Source organism: Galleria mellonella, unplaced genomic scaffold (assembly GCF_026898425.1).
Source record: "Galleria mellonella isolate WM207_F2 unplaced genomic scaffold, CSIRO_AGI_GalMel_v1 utg109, whole genome shotgun sequence".
Classification (NCBI taxonomy): Eukaryota; Metazoa; Arthropoda; class Insecta; order Lepidoptera; family Pyralidae; genus Galleria; species Galleria mellonella.
In genome coordinates this window covers 1,018,110-1,036,025 of record NW_026441972.1, presented here as the reverse complement: position 1 = coordinate 1,036,025, position 17,916 = coordinate 1,018,110, and the positions used below count along the sequence as shown (strand labels likewise).

Here is a 17,916-nt window from a genome sequence, read left to right as displayed (position 1 = left end):
GACTATGACGATATACGGTAAGGTAAAAACTCGAGTGAGAATCAAGTGAGTTTATACAGTAAATTTATATGAAAACCCTATCAGTACAACGCGCCTATATCAACTAATATAATGAAAGTGCATCACACTAATACTTGGAATGGTCGGTTAATACGTGTGGTCGCTGTTATTCGTACCAATGTGTTTTACGTTTAGTACTACACTAAACTGGCCTACGAACGGACAAACGTGTCTACACAAACACTTATATTTATGTAAACAGTATTAGATTAATGCAAACATTATGTGAAGTGAAGTGCCGGTATATGCGTAAATAGTGCTTTTACTTGTAAAGATATTTATTTAAAATTACGATAAAGTTATTAATTAAAATTGTTATATTATTTTTGTCATTATTAACAATAAATATTAAATATTTGAATAAATATATAAGGAGTATTAATTATTAAAAAAAATCGCGTCTAATTATAAATAAAATAAAACAAACTCATGTAAATTTATAAACAATTATAATTAGTAATCGTGTTTTAAATTAAACAAGTCGCTACTGATTGAAGTGTTTTAATAATAAATTATACATTAAATGCTTAAAATTCTAATAGTGTGGTGTCAAAGTCGTGACGTTTATTTAATAAAGAGTATTTTTAAAGTTATCAATTTAAAATAAAATAAAATAAAACACAACGAACTGGCATAAATTTGTGAAAATTTTAATAAAATTTTATACAATTTTAATTTATAAAACATCGAAATGTACACGAAAAATATGCTTTATTATAAACTGGTTTCCCCGATACCTTTGCAAATAATTCTGAGGTGACGTCATGGCTTGGACCAAGGAATTAGATGAGGCTGCTATACTGGCCACCAAAAGAGGCTGGTGGCATATTCTCCTCTTTTATTTGCTGTGCGGATTGGCTGGAATACCGACGTCATTTTTAATTTTCTCACAGGTATTTTATGATTATATAAGCTACACCATATTCTATATATCTAATCTAAGGATGCTAAATTAATAGTATATAGAAAAAAGTCAGGTTACATGTATATTTCCATAACTAATAACGCAACTTTTAAAATATTTGTAGTCTAGTGTTATTTAATCCCTTAAAATTGTTTACTTCATTTCATACTGTATGATTATGTTAAAGTAAATGCTGTGAATACCTTTAATACGGATGTGCATTAATATTGTATCGTATTTAATGTTTGTTACATGTGTTATAATGCAATATGTCGTTGGTGTTCCTTTAAATAAATAAATAAAGTAATAATTTTTTCACATATACGAATACATAGCTAGATTACTAACGAGCAATAGAACTTTATTTTATTTTCAAAGTAATTTAAAAAAGAAATCTTCACGTGAAGTGAGGACTGGCAATTATGAATTTATATGTTTTTCAGTCCTCGAGAATGGCTACTCTTTGGATAATATGAGTGTGATATTGCTCACAACTTAGATTACATGTTTATTTTTGTTATTTACTTAAATTTCTTACACTGTATAATTATGTTAAAGTGAATGCTGTGAATACCTATAATAGGCATGTGCATTAATATTAAGTATTGTATTTAATGTTGTTATACCTATATGTTATAATGCAATATGCTGTTGGTGTTCCTTAAATAAATAAATAAATAAATGATAGTAATAGAAATAGAAGACAGCTTTCAAAACTTCCCTGCATGACTAATTGTGTTATTTTGCCTCCTATTTATTTTGCCTAACCGCATAAAGGCCTCCCATCTTTCCTTTTCCGAACTTACTAAACACAGAAGTATAACAGTGTCAGGCAAGAATGGTCGGCATAATACTGTTTGTCTGGGAGGAAAGGGATTGCTAGCAATGGAGTTTGACAGCACCATTGCTAGCAATATGCCTTATTAGGTCGACCTCCACGTGGTTCCCCCTGGAAACCATCGAGTACAATTCTTGTTGAATTCGTCACGAGTGGCTAACTGAGCTACTTCATCCAAACCTATCATTCTTCACTGATGCCCCGCCGGTGTATACCGATAGCGCGGGTGGGGTTACCTACCATTCCATTATCATTCATTAAAAAAAATACAGTTTGTCTGTGATGCTGTTCATTTCTATAAATGATAGTTAAATTTTTTTCTCAGATGGACCATCAACTTGTTTTTTTCTTTTTTATAAAATATGAAATGTCATTTTATATTTGTATAAAAAAAAGTAGAATAAAAAACATAAGAAGTTTTTTTCTTGTAATAGAGTTGTAGAAGGTACCAGGGACACATAGCTTGTAGATAGATGTAATAACGACGATAGTATTATAATCTTGGAGCATCGATATAACTGGGAGTACCTGTCTTTATCGTGGACGTTGATGTTACAAATTTGATTGTGCTCTGCTATTATTTATTACTAGACAAATTCTAGCTAGCATTAACTACAACTGGAGGTTGAAGTCGTTATGGTTAGAAAGAGAGCTAGGGAGCCACTAGGAAATGTCTATCTAAATAAATTCGTGTATGTAATAAAGTTAAATAGTTAAATATTAATGAACATAACCCATTGCTTAAAATTAGAAAATAGTTTTATATATATATATATATATATATATATATATATATATATATATATATATATATATATATATATATATATATATATATATTAATATAAATTAATTTGCTCAAATTCAAATTTGTATTCTGTAAAATTACGTTGGCAATAATATTTTAGTAAAAATATTATCAATCATCTCTAGTAAATAGTTCTCCATCATATTTTTGCTCAAAGTATGGCCCAAAGCACATTATGTATACACATATAAGATGCAATAAGAAAGTTCATTGAAGATATTTTTTTTATCAAGAATAACGTCAGGCCAATCATACAAATTCATGATATCGAGAAATTAAAAACACATACAGTTGAATGCATTTTACTATCCTACTATATGAGTTTGCGATGTATTTGAGGTTATCTCTTCATTTTGTGAAGGGTCAGTTTACACTGCATTTGTCTATTCAAGGTCGCCTTTAAACCTTTACATAACTATTCTAGGTGTTCACCAATGCATCGCCAGAACACTGGTGTGCTCCTCCCCAAGAATTAGAGGCTCTAGAGCTACCAGGTGACCTACTTCGATCTCTCACTGTACCAAGGCAGCATGACGTCTACGAAGGTTGCAGAGCGTATAGTGTCGACACACAGGCGTTGTACGAGGCGCTCAGTGACTATGTGCATGAAAGGTAACTACGTTTCTAACATTAAGTTATTTAAGAGTCGGCACTGCTTTTATATCAATGAAAATCCAAAAAGAATTTATGCAACCACCAAGAGGTATAAACACAATAAAACAAATGAGTATTCGTAGTGTTGAACACCTATTTACAACAATACGCCTTTATCAAAAATATCGGTATAGACAGGTATAATATAAGACTTGGTTTTTATAATGTACAATTTTCATATTAAATGAACTGGTTACATAGATTTGACGCAAACTTTTTCTGATCGAAGTGGCGTGGGTTTAAACTGTAACGTAATTTCTACAACGATATTTGGGTGTATATGTTACAACTATAGAAACGATGAAAAAAAAATTTTAATTTCTACAATAATTTTAGTCGCCCTTTAATTTTTGATATAAATTTTTTTTACCTAACATTGCGTATAGAGAAAAAAAAAAATACACAACTTGCTGTTTTTCTAACGTATCTCGTTATCGTTTATCCTGTCATTATCCTCAAGTGTGGACATAATATTTACTGAGATATTAGCCAATAGATAAAATAAGACACTATAGAATAAATAAACTTTTTAATAACATATTTTCTTAGAATCTTAGTAGAATATGTTATTTAAATAGTATTTTTACACGGAATAACAGACAAACAGAAGGGTCACATGTTGGATAATTATATATAAACATAAACAATAGGCGCTACAGACATCACAGTATATACTGTGCCGCCTTGTACCAAGTATTGCACAATATTTTTTTTTTATCTATAGTGGACTATATTCATCGGTCATAACAATAAGATGATAATGTAAATAAATTTGAATTTTTTTTTTATTTTTTTTTTTATTTCTGTTTATTCTACGAAGATCAACTATTTATAATCGTTTATACGTATTATCATAAATATTTGAAAAAAAAAGCATTTTCCATTCCGACTCAACATTTAGAAAATCTATACAATATTGTCATCTCCTGTATATTTCTGCTCTCCTAGTACTTTACTGTAAATACTTGTAAACTTCTATTTTTTATTTACAATGTTTTGGTGATGAGAGGGGGGGGGGCACTGGAAGATTGTTAGTGATGGACAGGTTAATTCTTATACACCATGTTTTTTTAATGGGTGATAACGGTAATCCTATCCGCCTGCGCTATTGATATAACGAGAGACCAGTGATCGATGATAGGTACGCATGAAGTCATATCAGCTGGCCCATCGCAATGTTTTTGACAATAATTAATCACGACGGTTTCCAGGCGGAACCTGAAGGAAGTCGATTTGATAGGGTTTTCCTATGGGGATTTCCGTCCCCATTACTAACAAACCTTTCCCTCATACACCATTTTAGGTCAAACTCCAATCCACTGTACATTATCATTACTAATTCCTAACTAATCTACCATGATATATGGTATTGTGTACCAATGCTTAATTTGGTGCATCAATTCATTTTCAACAGACGTCACAGAGGTTCCCAATTCGGTCGTATTATTTTATATTTCATTCTTCTTCTCTCTTTCTCTCTTCATAACTCCATCAGTTGCAAATTCTTATTTTATTTGAAAGGATATACTTATAGATTGGTTCTATATACATTTTAATAAAACCGGTTTATTACTTTACTTTTTAAGCCAATACAACTGGTTTTGTCCCAAATGAAATGAGTTTTTTTTGTAGGTCATAATTTTTAATTTTTGTCAATAAAAATGCCATTTCATACATTTTGTCCCATACATTTTCAGTACAAGATATGTGTACGAAGGTGGCGGTATGCGGATGGTCACAATCCGTCAATTGTTGCCAGCTGAAGGCGAAGAGAAACGAAAAAAACAAGTAAGTCATAGTGGTCATAATATCCCATGTTTGTTAACTAGGTTACAAAAGTCAAAAGAAAAAAAACACTTTGTACAAAAGTCGTCTGCTTGGGTACCTCTGCCCTATTCGTGTTTCAACCGTAAAGCAGTTGTGTTTGCATGGCTGTGTTTCGGTTTAAAGGGTAGGATATGGCGTAAATTTACAGGGTACAGAGGAATAACAGCTGAGTCCTAAGGAATGGCAACGCATGGGGGGTGTCATGGGCGAAACAGTATATTCTGTTATGTCCATGGTATTGTTCATGTCTATAGGCGACGGTTACCATTTTCTATCAGGTAGGCCGTCAGCTTGTTTGACTTTTTAAGTTGTATAAAAAAAACTGTCGGTAAGTGATAGACCTAGCTGCGAAGAGGGACGTCTGAAAGATTTTTGAGTAGCGGCCAAAGCAAACACAGTGTAGGGCAATCTCTCACTAGATGGAGTGACGACTTTAAATGCATTGCAGGGAGTCAGTGGATGCCAGGTGACTCAGGACTATTCCTTATGATATTCTATGAGGAAGATATAATGGCGAATATGGTATAAAATGTAATCGAAAGTACAATAGTTTTAACTCTATTCTCTTTTAAATTTGTAATTTAAAAGCCAACTGAAATTTGAGAAAACGGATATTCGAATTGATTCTAATTTCGACAGGGAGTTCATCCTCATATCCTACAGCCTAAATGGTCGCGTACAACGCGCTTTCAGAGATGTTGTCTCCCACGAACATTCAGGTTATGGAATGAGCTCCCAGCCGAGGTTTTCCCAAGAGACTACAGCATGGGGTTCTTCAAAAGGGGGATAAAGAGGTTTCTTCAGGGTCGGTAACGCGCGCGTAATACCCCTGCTAATGCAGGCGTTTATAGGCTACGGTAACCACTTACCAACAGGTGGGCCATGTGCTTCGATTGTCACGTCAGTGGTATAAAAAAATTTAATATATATAATTAAGCAAAATGTTATTTTTTATAGATAACAGAAATAGAAGAAGCAATTCTAGCATTAAGAAGTGAGAATTCTACTGCCTGCATCAATGGCTGGCGTTACAGTACAGAACATTATGAGAGGACCTTAGTCACTGAGGTATTTTACATATTTAATCCCTAATTTCTTCCCTAAATACGGGTACGTGCTCTTGGAGACCATAGCTATCACTATCGAATCCTGTGTCCTACCACAAAGTGACAACCTATCCTCTAAACTCCTTTGAAAATCCTCCCAAAAATTCCAGTCGCCAAACTGCTTGTCTTAGTTACGCTTCTATAAGCGTAAACTCTCCAATGAAAAGAATCTACAATGTGTGCATCCCCAGTAGAAAGTGGAGGATCGAACATGTTTGTAGCTACTGGGGAAGTCCTATATCCAGCAGTTGAAGTGATGAAGATGACGACTCTCTTATTTAATTTAAACGCATCTACAAATATTTACAAAGCCGTCAACGTAGTGGCAACACCTCTAGTGTTACTTGTTTTCCGTGGGCAACGTTAGCCACTTTTATCAGGTGGAGCGTCTACATGTCTGCTTTCAAAACTTGAGAAGTTTTTTTTAATTACCCTGTATTTTTTCTGTATGTATATATTCTGAACCGACTTGTTAATTTATTTTGCAATTAGTACTGTTTACTCTCAAACTGGTCCTATAATGATTTAAAGCTCGAAATCCCACTATAATTCCGCGTATATAAAACATTTTAATCGAATCGGTTTCAATGAAAATAGGAAAAATATAACAAAATGCAACCGGTTTTCTTCTATCTACTTCTAGATGGCGTTTTAAATAGAAAACATATACCGGATTGTAAATCAGATCTGCAAGAATACAACTGTGAAAATCGCATCCAAATTGGCGTATAAAAATATTTTGGTTTCTGTTTGTCTTATTCATATAAATATTTCTTATATAATATCTCTTAAATGTATACAAACATCGTCTAGTTATTATTTTATTGTACATATTAGTAAGATTGACATTTATTTTACAGTTTTCCCTGTTTTGTGACAAAGACTGGTTACCAAGAACAGCCAATACACTTTTCTGGGTCGGATCTATATTTGGAAATCTCTTCTTTGGATGGATGTCTGATAGGTATGTGATTTTTTTTCATAAAAGATTATAGTGAAATATAAAAATGTAATTATGTTTTCAAACAAGCTGACTGCTTACTGGATGGCAAGTGACAGCCGTGTCGCTTATAGACATTTTAGAATGCGTCCTGAGCCTTATGGCATTTTTTACTGCCATTTTTTGCATTATTTATATATCTAATTAATTATCAAATTAATTCAATTAGATTATGGATTTAATTGTGGATAATATTAGTAAAAACATATTTTAAACTTATTAATATTAAATAAAATTATGGATTTAATAAACTGAATTAATATTTAATTATTATACATTTCTAAAAAAAATTTTAAAATTATTTGATTAATTATATTAAAATACTTTTCAGGTATGGTCGTCGCCCTACAATATTGCTGATGATCCTTCTAGAAGTCCCTTTGACGATTGCAGCATCTTTTCCCACTTCGTATTGGAGTTATGTAGCTGTAAGGGTTGTCAGTGGATTGTTTTTCCCAGCACTGTATCAGCTTCCATTTGTACTAGCCCTGGAACTTATGCCACCGCCAAGAAGAACTTATACTGGTAAGGTAGATGAGACTCTGTTGCTGAACTGTTTGAATTACCACATAATAATCCACGTATTTAAATTCTTATAATTTAAATACGTAACTTAGAACATTATGAGAATCAAAACGTATTTTAATACTTTTTTTTTGAGAATATTTCATTTATATTTTAACTTATTAATTTTGACACAATAGAAGTAGCAATTTTTTTTAACAGGAAGAAGGTTCTCAGTTCAGTTGTATTTTTTTGTTATGTTTGTTGCCTCATAAATTCGTTAGTTCTAAACCGATTTATATATATTTTTTTAACTTAAAGGAAATAGTTACAAATGAATCCTATAAAAACTTTAACAAAATTCGTTTAGTAGTTTCATTTTTAAATCAGAATAACTGGTTTTATTGCAACTAAAGCGGTTTTTTATTAAATAATCTTCAATTCGCCGTGTGGTCCCGGCATAGAATAGGCCACCCCTTCCTTTCCCGTAGGTGTCGTAAGAGGCGAATAAGGAAGGGCGAAGGATGGCCAGCAAATTCCCTCTTAAAACATCTCTAAAAGCCTAACTGCGGTTGCAAACCCGCCTGCCAAGCGTGGCAACTACTGGCAAAACTCCTCTTACAGGGAAGGCTTATGTCCATCAGTGGACAGTCAACGGCTGAAATAATAATAAAAAAAATCTTTCATTATTCTTTAGACCAGTAATTGTATACTTACTGATTGTTTCAGGTATCGTCGTTGGAATGCTGTTTGCTAGCGGCATGTGCTTATTATCTTTACTAGCGTATATATTTAGAGACTGGTTCTACTTATCACTCGCTACTAGTTTACCTTTTATCATTTTATATGGGTAAGTTACACTATTGTTTTTTTATTATTTTATTATTTCAGCCCTTAACTGTCCACTGTTAACTTTTTTTTATACAACTTAGAATGGCAAACAAGCTGACGGCCCATCTGATGGAAAGTGGTAACCGTTGCCTATAGACATGAGCAGTACCATGGACATAACAGAGTATACTGTTTCGCCCATGATACTCCCCATGCGTTGCCATTCCTGAGGACTCAGGTGTTATTCTTCCGTACCCAGTAAATTAACGCCATATCCCACCCTTCAAACCGAAACACAGCCATGCAAACATAACTGCTTTACGGTTGAAACACGAATGGGGCAGAGGTACCCAAGCATTCGACTTTTATACAAAGTCTTCCTCTGGTAAACTGTTGAACACAAGCCTTCCCCATAAGGGGAGTTTTGCCAGTAGTTGCCACGCTTTGAAGGCGGGTTGGCAACCGCAGTTAGGCTTTTACAGATGTTTTAAGAGGGACGCTGCTGCCCATCCCTCCAACATAAGCTCTTTTAGTCGCTTCTTACGACATCCACGGGAAAGGAATGAAATAAAGAATGTGTTATCGTTAGATGGATACATTGCTTTTAATTTCTTTTAATTATTTTTCTGTATCGTTATCCAAAAGAATACTTTGCAATCGTAAAGTATTAATCTTTATGTAAAAGAAAATTAATTCATAGTTAATGGTATTTCATTGCCAAGAAAGGAGAAGCCCATTCTATGGTAGGACTAACTGGCATTCTTTTCCGTGTGTCTCGTAAGAGGCGACGAAGTGAACTTAAAGGTTGAGAGATAAGCAGTAGTGTTCTTCTTAAAACATCACCGAAGCTTAACTGCGGTTGCCAACTCGCCTGTCAAGCGTGGCATCTACTTGCAAAACTCCCTTTATGGGATCTCTGTTCATTAGTGGTAACCGAACCGATGTAAATAACCTATTAATTAACATATAAGTAAACGCTTTATAACTCTATTGTGTAACGCTTTATAAATCTTTTTACATTTTTAGTTACTATTGGCTTATACCAGAATCTCCAAGATGGCTCGTAGGTAGAGGTCGAATAGCAGAAGCGGAGAAAGTATTAAAGGATCTTGCTAGAAAAAACGGTATAACGCTGCACCGAGGTTTCCTCATAGAAATACATGTAAGTTTTCATAAATAGGGAGACAGTAATAATATATATAGGTAGTGTAGTAAGTTTTGGAGTATAGTGAGTCTTGAAAAAAAGTACAGAGACTAATTCATGGGCTCAAACCTATTTCTGGTAAAATGACGAATTTTTAATTTCTGGCGCGTAGTTTCTTTGATTGATGTGCAGTTTACGTATTGATTCCCAGCAAAGATTTGCTAAAATTAAACTCAATTGTAAACAAAAAACTATTAGTTAATTTTTTTATATTGAATGTTTAATCAAAACAAGAAGGTCAAGTTTTAGTAAACAAAAATCTTTAAATTGATACATTTTATGTTTGTTTTTATGATAAATCATTTACAGAAATAGTTTCAAATGCCTAATATTATTTCATTAATATATTTAAATTATTTTTATTTAAAGAAAAATATGAAAATGTATTTAATATGAAAAAAATATCAGTTATATTATGTATTATAAAAATTGAATTTTTTTCAGAAAAGAATAAAAGCAGAGGAGAGTGCGGAAGCAGAACTTACAATTAGTTCCAATGCAAATGGGTATATAGGAAATTATCAAGATAATCCAGACAAAGATGAATACATAGACAGAAGAATTAGTAATATGCTTACATTCAGACCAGACTTTACTAGGATTTCAGAAGCAGAGCTAAGTATTAAAGGAGACAATATAGAGAGAATGATTGCTCTTGAAGTTGCAGAAATAGTAAATAAAAAAGCAAAATTAAAAAGTAGAGTAAGTGTTAAGGACGATGAATTGAAAAATGAAAATATAAATGAAGAATCTCAATTAAATTCTGAATTACAACAGAAGTCCACACAGACTGATGCGTATACAAAATCTCCAGCAAGTACACTAAGAAGAAAATCAATACAGCTCATGAATAAAATTCTCACTAAAGATACTGTAGAGGAAGATATTATAGAAAACAAACGAATGGATGAACAGAATTCCGAGGGTGATTGCAAAGCGTCACTGTTCGATATTTTTAGATATCCTAATATTAGAAAAAAGTTTTTCATACTGACATTCAATTGGGTTGTTTTGGGTGTTGTTTATAATAGTTTAAGCTACAATACCCCTAATTTAGGTGTGGACGATTATTTAGCGTTTTTTATAGGTCAGTATTTTTATTTAAAATTAAAAAATCTAATTCTTATCAAAGAAATATGTTGATGTTCAGAGATATATATCTTGGCGTGAATTTACTGGGTACAGAGGAATAACACCTGAGTCCTCAGGAATGGCAACGCATGGGGGGTATCATGGGCGAAACAGTATACTCTGTTATCTACATGGTACTGCTCATATCTATAGGCGACGGTTACCACTTTCCATCAGGTGGACCGTCAGCTTGTTTGCAATTCTAAATTGTATAAAAAAAAAAATATTCAAAATTCCGTTAAATTTCATTAGTAAATTCAGCCCCTTTTGTTTGTTCTGGGAAATATCTTATGTGAAATGAATATTTGTCATCTGAACTACAAACAGCTGAATGCTTTTCAACTAAAACTGATACCTACATGATTCATACGTTGGAAACCTGATTTTTGCAGATAAAGTTGCAAATCATAGCTATTAATGAATAATATTTTACATTTTAGGTGGAGCTGTAGAGTTGCCTTCATATTTCATTGCGTGGGGCTGTATGGAACGATTTGGGAGACGATGGGTTCTCTGTATCTTTATGAGTGTAGGCGGTGTGGCTTGTCTTAGCTGTGGTTTGGTTCCTGAAGGTTAGTATTATTTTATTTGATCATTAACAAAGTTATTGAAAAAATAAATCTTTGAATAAAAATATAAAACAATAATTATATGAACAAGGACTTAAAAATGACAAATAAAAAAAATTAACAGTTATTTTACAGAAATACGGAATATTGATATGGAAACATCAAAGTTATAATATGTCTTATTACAGTACATTTTTCTTTTTTTAATGCTTTAATTTAATTTTTTCATTAGAGGTTTATTAGACAATTATTTTTTTTTTTAATTCCACATTCTAAATAAGATATTTTTTATTCATATACTTAGATGTGAAAGAGATTATTTAGAAGTATTAATAAAAGGATGGCATTCCAATAAATTGTTGTAATTAATTCTTGGCAAATGTGTCACGATGAGTCTACTGATCTTGCTTAATCTTCACCTGTTATAATTTCCTAGTTCTGTCAGTAGAAATCTACACCGTGGGTGGAGTTTTTATTTTATTCTCGTAAAAAAAACTAGTTAGAAAATTAGCTCAAATGTGAGCAATAGGACACATCTTAATCCTCAGGAATAGCTACGCATGTGATATACATATCAAGAGTATCACAGTATAATATGGTATTGTTTATGTCTGTAGGCGACGGTTACCATATTCCACCAGATGGACCGTAATATTCTTTACTATTAGTAATATAAAAATGAAACCTTTTAATTTTAGCAAACTCTGATTAAAATTTTGTTTTCAGCATGGCCTTGGGTAACAGTCACGCTGGCTATGCTGGGTCGGCTATGCATAGCGGCATCTTTCGCTGTATTTTACGTTCAGATTGGGGAGCTTCTACCTACTGTCTTAAGATCACAGGCTATGGGAGCTGCGTCGTTTATAGCAGGACTAGGCTTATTGGCTTGTCCATATATTGTATATTTGGTACGTTAATAATTTTTCTCAAATATGCTTTGAAATGTGAGCATTATTTTGACAGTTTTTTTAGAGATAAATCAAAATTGCCGTACTGGCTAGATACATGCGGGCAACGGCCGGCAAAAGTTGTATGAAAATCCATATCTGTCGTGTTTTGCGGCCAGATAAATTACTATGTTAACTCATATCTGTACTGTAATTTAAAAATAGAATGACCTTTTACTTCGAAACATGGCTACTACCAAGGAGGTAACTAATAAAAGGTTTTATTTTAAATTTCGAACTGGCTTGCAAATAGAAAGCTGTTTATTAAAAAAAAAAACATAATAACATTATGGGGCGTGAAAAATTATTATTGTTCGTAATTCGTCATTGAATTTAAAAAGTAAAATTGTGTTTTTGATTTCCACGCATTATTTGAGAAACGTTCGTTCATCAATGCTTCAGTTGCTGGCCGCTGCAGTAATGTACTATAATTTTAACTATTTGACAATTATATATATAATTGTCAAATAGTATAATATACATATTATATACACATCATGCATTCCCTGCATAGAATGAGCCACCCCTTCTTTTCCCGTGGGTGTCGTAAGTGGCAACTAAGGGAACTTAATGTTCGAGAGAGGGGTAGCAGCGGTCCTCTTAAAACATAATTAAAACCTAGGTAAATTCGGTTAGCAACCTGCCTGCCAAGCATGGTAACTATTACAAACTCCCTATTATGGGGAAGACCTATGTTCAGCTGTGGACAGTCAATGGCCGATATGGTATAGTGTGATATTATATTATTCGTATTTGTAATTTACATAAATTAATAATTCTTTTTCCAGTCTGTATACGCTCGAGCTCTGCCGCTTATTCTAATGGGAGTGCTCAGCGTGATTGGAGGGATCACATCGCTCTTTCTACCAGAAACCTTGAATCAGCCGCTGCCGCAAACGTTAGGCGACGGCGAAATATTTGGAAGGAATTTTAAATTGTTGAGTTGTGTGCAACCGGCTACCGTTGTTTAGATTTTAACATTAAATAAAATGAATTTATTTTGATAGAATGTACGTAGTTTTAGATGAAAGAGGTATACATTTCCCGCATACATTCTGCCTCTATGTCGACGTGCATAACAACATGAGAATGTGCCTTACATTATTTGTATAAATCAGACCACATTTACTAGAGGGAGACTTTGTACAAAAGTCGTTTGCTTGGGCACCTCTGTACCATTCGTGTTTCTACCGTGAAGCAGTTGTGTTTGCATAGCTGTGTTTTGGTTTGAGAGGTAGTATATGGCAGTGAATTTACTGGGTACAGAGGAATAATATCCGAGTCTTCAGGAATGGCAACGCATGGGGGGTATCATGGGCGAAACAGTATACTCTGTTATGTCCATGGTACTGCTCATGTCTATAGGCGACGATTATTACTTTCTATCATGTGGGCCATTAGCTTGTTTGCCATTTTAAGTTAACATAAAAAAAAAAATATTGCATAAGAATAGATATCATCCTTTTAAGAGAATGCTCTACCAGTGGAATTGACTCCTAAAAATAATGAGGCAATAAGCAACAAAAAAATTAGGGATTGATAATTGCATTTGATGTGTATTATTTATTAATAGAATACATTTTGAATATCATAAAATAAAAAAAAAGTCAAATCTTTTGTTGTGTTTTCAACTGAATTCAAAATGAAGGGGATTCTCAATTCAAATATATTTTTGTTTGTGTTTGTTACCTCATAACTCCGTCAGTTCTAAAACGGTTTTTATCTGAGAGGATATAGCTACAAATCAGTCCCGCAGCAATTTTATCAAAATCGGTTTAGTATTTTAGTTTTTAGATTACAATAACTGGTTTTGTCACATTTGAAGTCGGTATTTTTTGTGAGACACGATCTTGAATTTATCTTTGTAGATACAAATTAATAAAAATATACAGTAATAATTAATGCACTTGAAAAATATGACGATCCTAATGTCTTATATGACATAAAAATATAAGAAATAAATGAATAAAACACTTGTCTGTATTACGAAACGACGTGTATTATGTATGTAAATAACTTTTAATTAAAGAAAATAATTAATGTATTCGATAAATAAATGTTTTATACATAACTTCTTTTATTCCTTTTATATACAGGTGATTTGAAAAAAAAAAATCAAATATTCCGTATGTATCTACGTCTATTTCACTAATTTACAGATAACTATTCCGATGCCATCATCTCTGTATTCAGACATGGATTGCTTCTTAAAATTATTACATCTAACTAATTATAAAAGAGCTAATTTTTGGGAAAGAATTAATATTGTACATTTACACAATATTATATAAAGTAATTGCCAATATATTTACCATTCGCACTAATTTACTATGATTATCTGTATATGATTTTCTTTGTTTTATGAGAATATATATATATATATATATATATATATATATATATATATATATATATATATATATATGAAAAAACACAAGTAATTAATTAGTTTTTCAAAAAAGAAATTAAACAGAAAATTCTAATATAATAATAATAAATAATAGTACCAATGCTTTAAAATATAAGTATAGAATTTTACAACAATATTTAATTTTTAATGTTGTAAACAATGTTTTCCTCTAAAACTAGAACTAAAATATAAAATAATTACCATTTATGTAGTTATTTGTGTATAAAAAAAATTAGAACAATGACAAAAAACTTTCAAGAACAGAATTTTTATTTTTAAACCTATACTTTGTCTTTTTTTTCAATATCCTCTACTCAAAGATTGTCTGGAAGAGAGTTAGCTTTTATATAAATTCTCATAAAAGTTTACTGTATTTTTTATTTTTATAAACGGTACAATAAAGTGCAAATAAGTAAATAATGATACTATCAAATTTTTAACCATTGATCTGAAATAAGGAATTCTAAATGGTAGTAAAACTAATAAAATTATTAGGTGTTATCTTTCATGTAAGAAATACCATAAGGTTTATCTTATATCAAATAAAAATTTTATCTGGTGAAGTAAAACAAAAACCTACTCTTGTTTACAAATTATTTTATATACAGAAACTTTTACGTGTGAGTTCAACACATCCACGACTGGTACCTGTTATTTAAATCTTGTAAGTGACTAAAAGCAGAAACCTTGGATAATATGGAATAAAACTTATTATGCCGACCCCAGAGTGGGATATCGAGTAATTGGTATTTATATTTTTTTCTCACCATGGACATAACTAATAAAACTTCTCAAGTCTAGAATTATAATTTTTTATCACTAGTTTTACTACCAATGCACAATTATTTATTTAAATAACTTTATTGACCAAAACAAAACAAGGTAAAAAAGGCGGACTTAACGGTAGTAGCATTATCTACCAATCAACCTTTGGGATGAACAGAGAATCACGAACGGTACTTCATTAGTGGGACAGGTAAAGAAAATAACAACTAATAATACAGACCTAAACAAAATAAATAATATATATATAAGAATATAAAAGAATATGCATATTACAACTAAATAGATATATAAAATATAAAAAATATAAATTTAATTATATATTACTAATATATAATTAAATAAAATATAAAAGATGATAATCAAGCAATGAGTTCATAAAGACTCTTCTTTCGAACATGAATCTATTTGGAAGTTCTCGGATACCTTGAGGCAGTGCATTCCAGAGTCGTCAAACTTGGATGGTGAAGGAATCGATAGATATTAATTATCTATTATTATTAAATTTTATCTACATTTGACTGACAAAACTGTAGTAATACAATCGTATAAGAGGCGAGAACATATAGCAGTTCAAACGGTAACTTCGAATCGACGACTAAAACACCGCACGCTCTTAGTTTGCAAAACACTGATCGACTGAATCTTCGGACGTTTTTACATATACTTCTCAAATCCTCTGAAAAATATAAAATAAATTGTTACTTAATATATTTAGATTTTTCTTTATAACATTCAGTATGGTAAACCAGCTGATTGATCACTGGTGGATTTTTGGAGTTTTTTTATGATCCTTAGAATGGTAAACTGATGGCCTTAACGGCTGATATGATGGTGATAGTAATTATTTATCACTGGTTTTCCTTTACAATGTACAGACATCGCTTACTTACAATTTTATTATATATATAGATCATGATCTTATTAACATTTTTTTTTATACAACTTAAAATGACAAACAAGTTGACGGCCCACCTGATGGAAAGTGGTAACCGTCGCCTATAGACATGAGCAGTACCATGGACATAATAGAGTATACTGTTTCACCCATGATACCCCCCATGCGTTGCCATTCCTGAGGATGCAGATGTTATTCCTTTGTACTCTGTAAATTCACGCCATATCCCACCCTTCAAACCGAAACACAGCCATACTAACACAACTGCTTCTCGGCAGAAACACGAATGGGATAGAGGTACAAAGTATAAAGTCTCCCTCTGGTGATTTATAAAAATATTTGTTAATCAATCACATTTAAATGTCTTGAATGAAATTTGGTACACGTGTAGAATATATCTAAATAGCGTATATACTATATAATGTATATATATATATTATAAAGTATGAGATATATATAAAATATATGTATAAAACATACTTGAGAGTCTGTCTGTATTCAAAATCACTATGCAGACCATTTGTGCATCAGTTACAGCCAAGTAAAACCTTTCGAATGTGACACACATATATGTGAATATAATGAAATTTTTCATTAACCATATAGTAACAGATCCTAATGCTATGTACTGGTATATCTAAAAAAAGAAATATTGTTTTAGCTGAAAGCTCTGCTGCTAGAAGATTGAACGTAAACAAATAAATTAATTCATTAAATGTAATAAAACTCATTTAAATTCATTAATTAATTATATAACTTAGTTAAAGAATATTTTCATTAACTTATATGAAAATATTCATTAATTAAAACAATTCTATCTACTTTCATAAAAATATAGTGATATCATTAACTATTATTACTATTTTATTAATTACATAATTGTTTTATTAGTTTTTGTTTTCTTCATATTTTCTTTTTTTCCGAGATTTATTTCTGTTATTGTTTTTCTTAAATTATTATTATTATTATAATAACTTATGATTACTATTGTAAATATTATAAATGTGAATGTACTTTTTTTAATTATCAATTAGTGCCTCAACGGCTTAGCCAATAGTCATGAAATTTAGTATACAAGTACAGATGGAGAATGTTATAACTATCATTTATCCTAGTCAAGTATACGAACTTGCGGACAAAATCTATTATTATTAAATTTCGTTTTTGACACTTACTGAACTTTTTGACATATTTTCACACAGAAGTATCATTTTATAAATGTACAAAAGAGTGTGAATAAGAAGAACACATGTCTTGTAAAATATCTGAAAAGGTAAAAACGTTGGAATAAGTTTTAATTTGTGAATTATATATTTTAATTATATTTAATTATATAATCATGATCTCACCAGTAGTTGATAAACTTTTTTAATTAAATTATACGCCTGAATTATTTGTGTATATATCGAAAACATTTTATGCCAATATTTATATTCATTACT

The 17,916-nt window shown here is 31.5% G+C and overlaps 1 protein-coding gene across 1 annotated transcript; it reads left to right on the top strand.

Moving 5' to 3' along the window:
- Positions 1-431: 431 nt before the first annotated feature.
- Positions 432-13,566, top strand: LOC113511045 (uncharacterized). The gene is made up of 12 exons (XM_026894614.3): positions 432-953; positions 3,035-3,222; positions 4,962-5,052; positions 6,049-6,159; positions 7,058-7,161; positions 7,529-7,722; positions 8,431-8,551; positions 9,559-9,694; positions 10,181-10,823; positions 11,308-11,439; positions 12,163-12,344; positions 13,172-13,566. Exons 1-12 carry the CDS (start codon positions 825-827, stop codon positions 13,352-13,354), a joined length of 2,214 nt encoding a protein of 737 aa, XP_026750415.2. The 5' UTR covers positions 432-824; the 3' UTR covers positions 13,355-13,566.
- The last annotated feature ends 4,350 nt before the right edge of the window (positions 13,567-17,916 follow it).

Coding starts and splice junctions, on each gene's coding strand:
- LOC113511045 (XM_026894614.3), top strand. CDS start 825: ATGGCTTGGACCAAGGAATTAGATGAGGCTGCTATACTGGCCACCAAA. Junction 5,053..6,048: donor AAGAGAAACGAAAAAAACAA/GTAAGTCATAGT, acceptor TATTTTTTATAG/ATAACAGAAATAGAAGAAGC. Junction 11,440..12,162: donor CTGTGGTTTGGTTCCTGAAG/GTTAGTATTATT, acceptor TTTTGTTTTCAG/CATGGCCTTGGGTAACAGTC.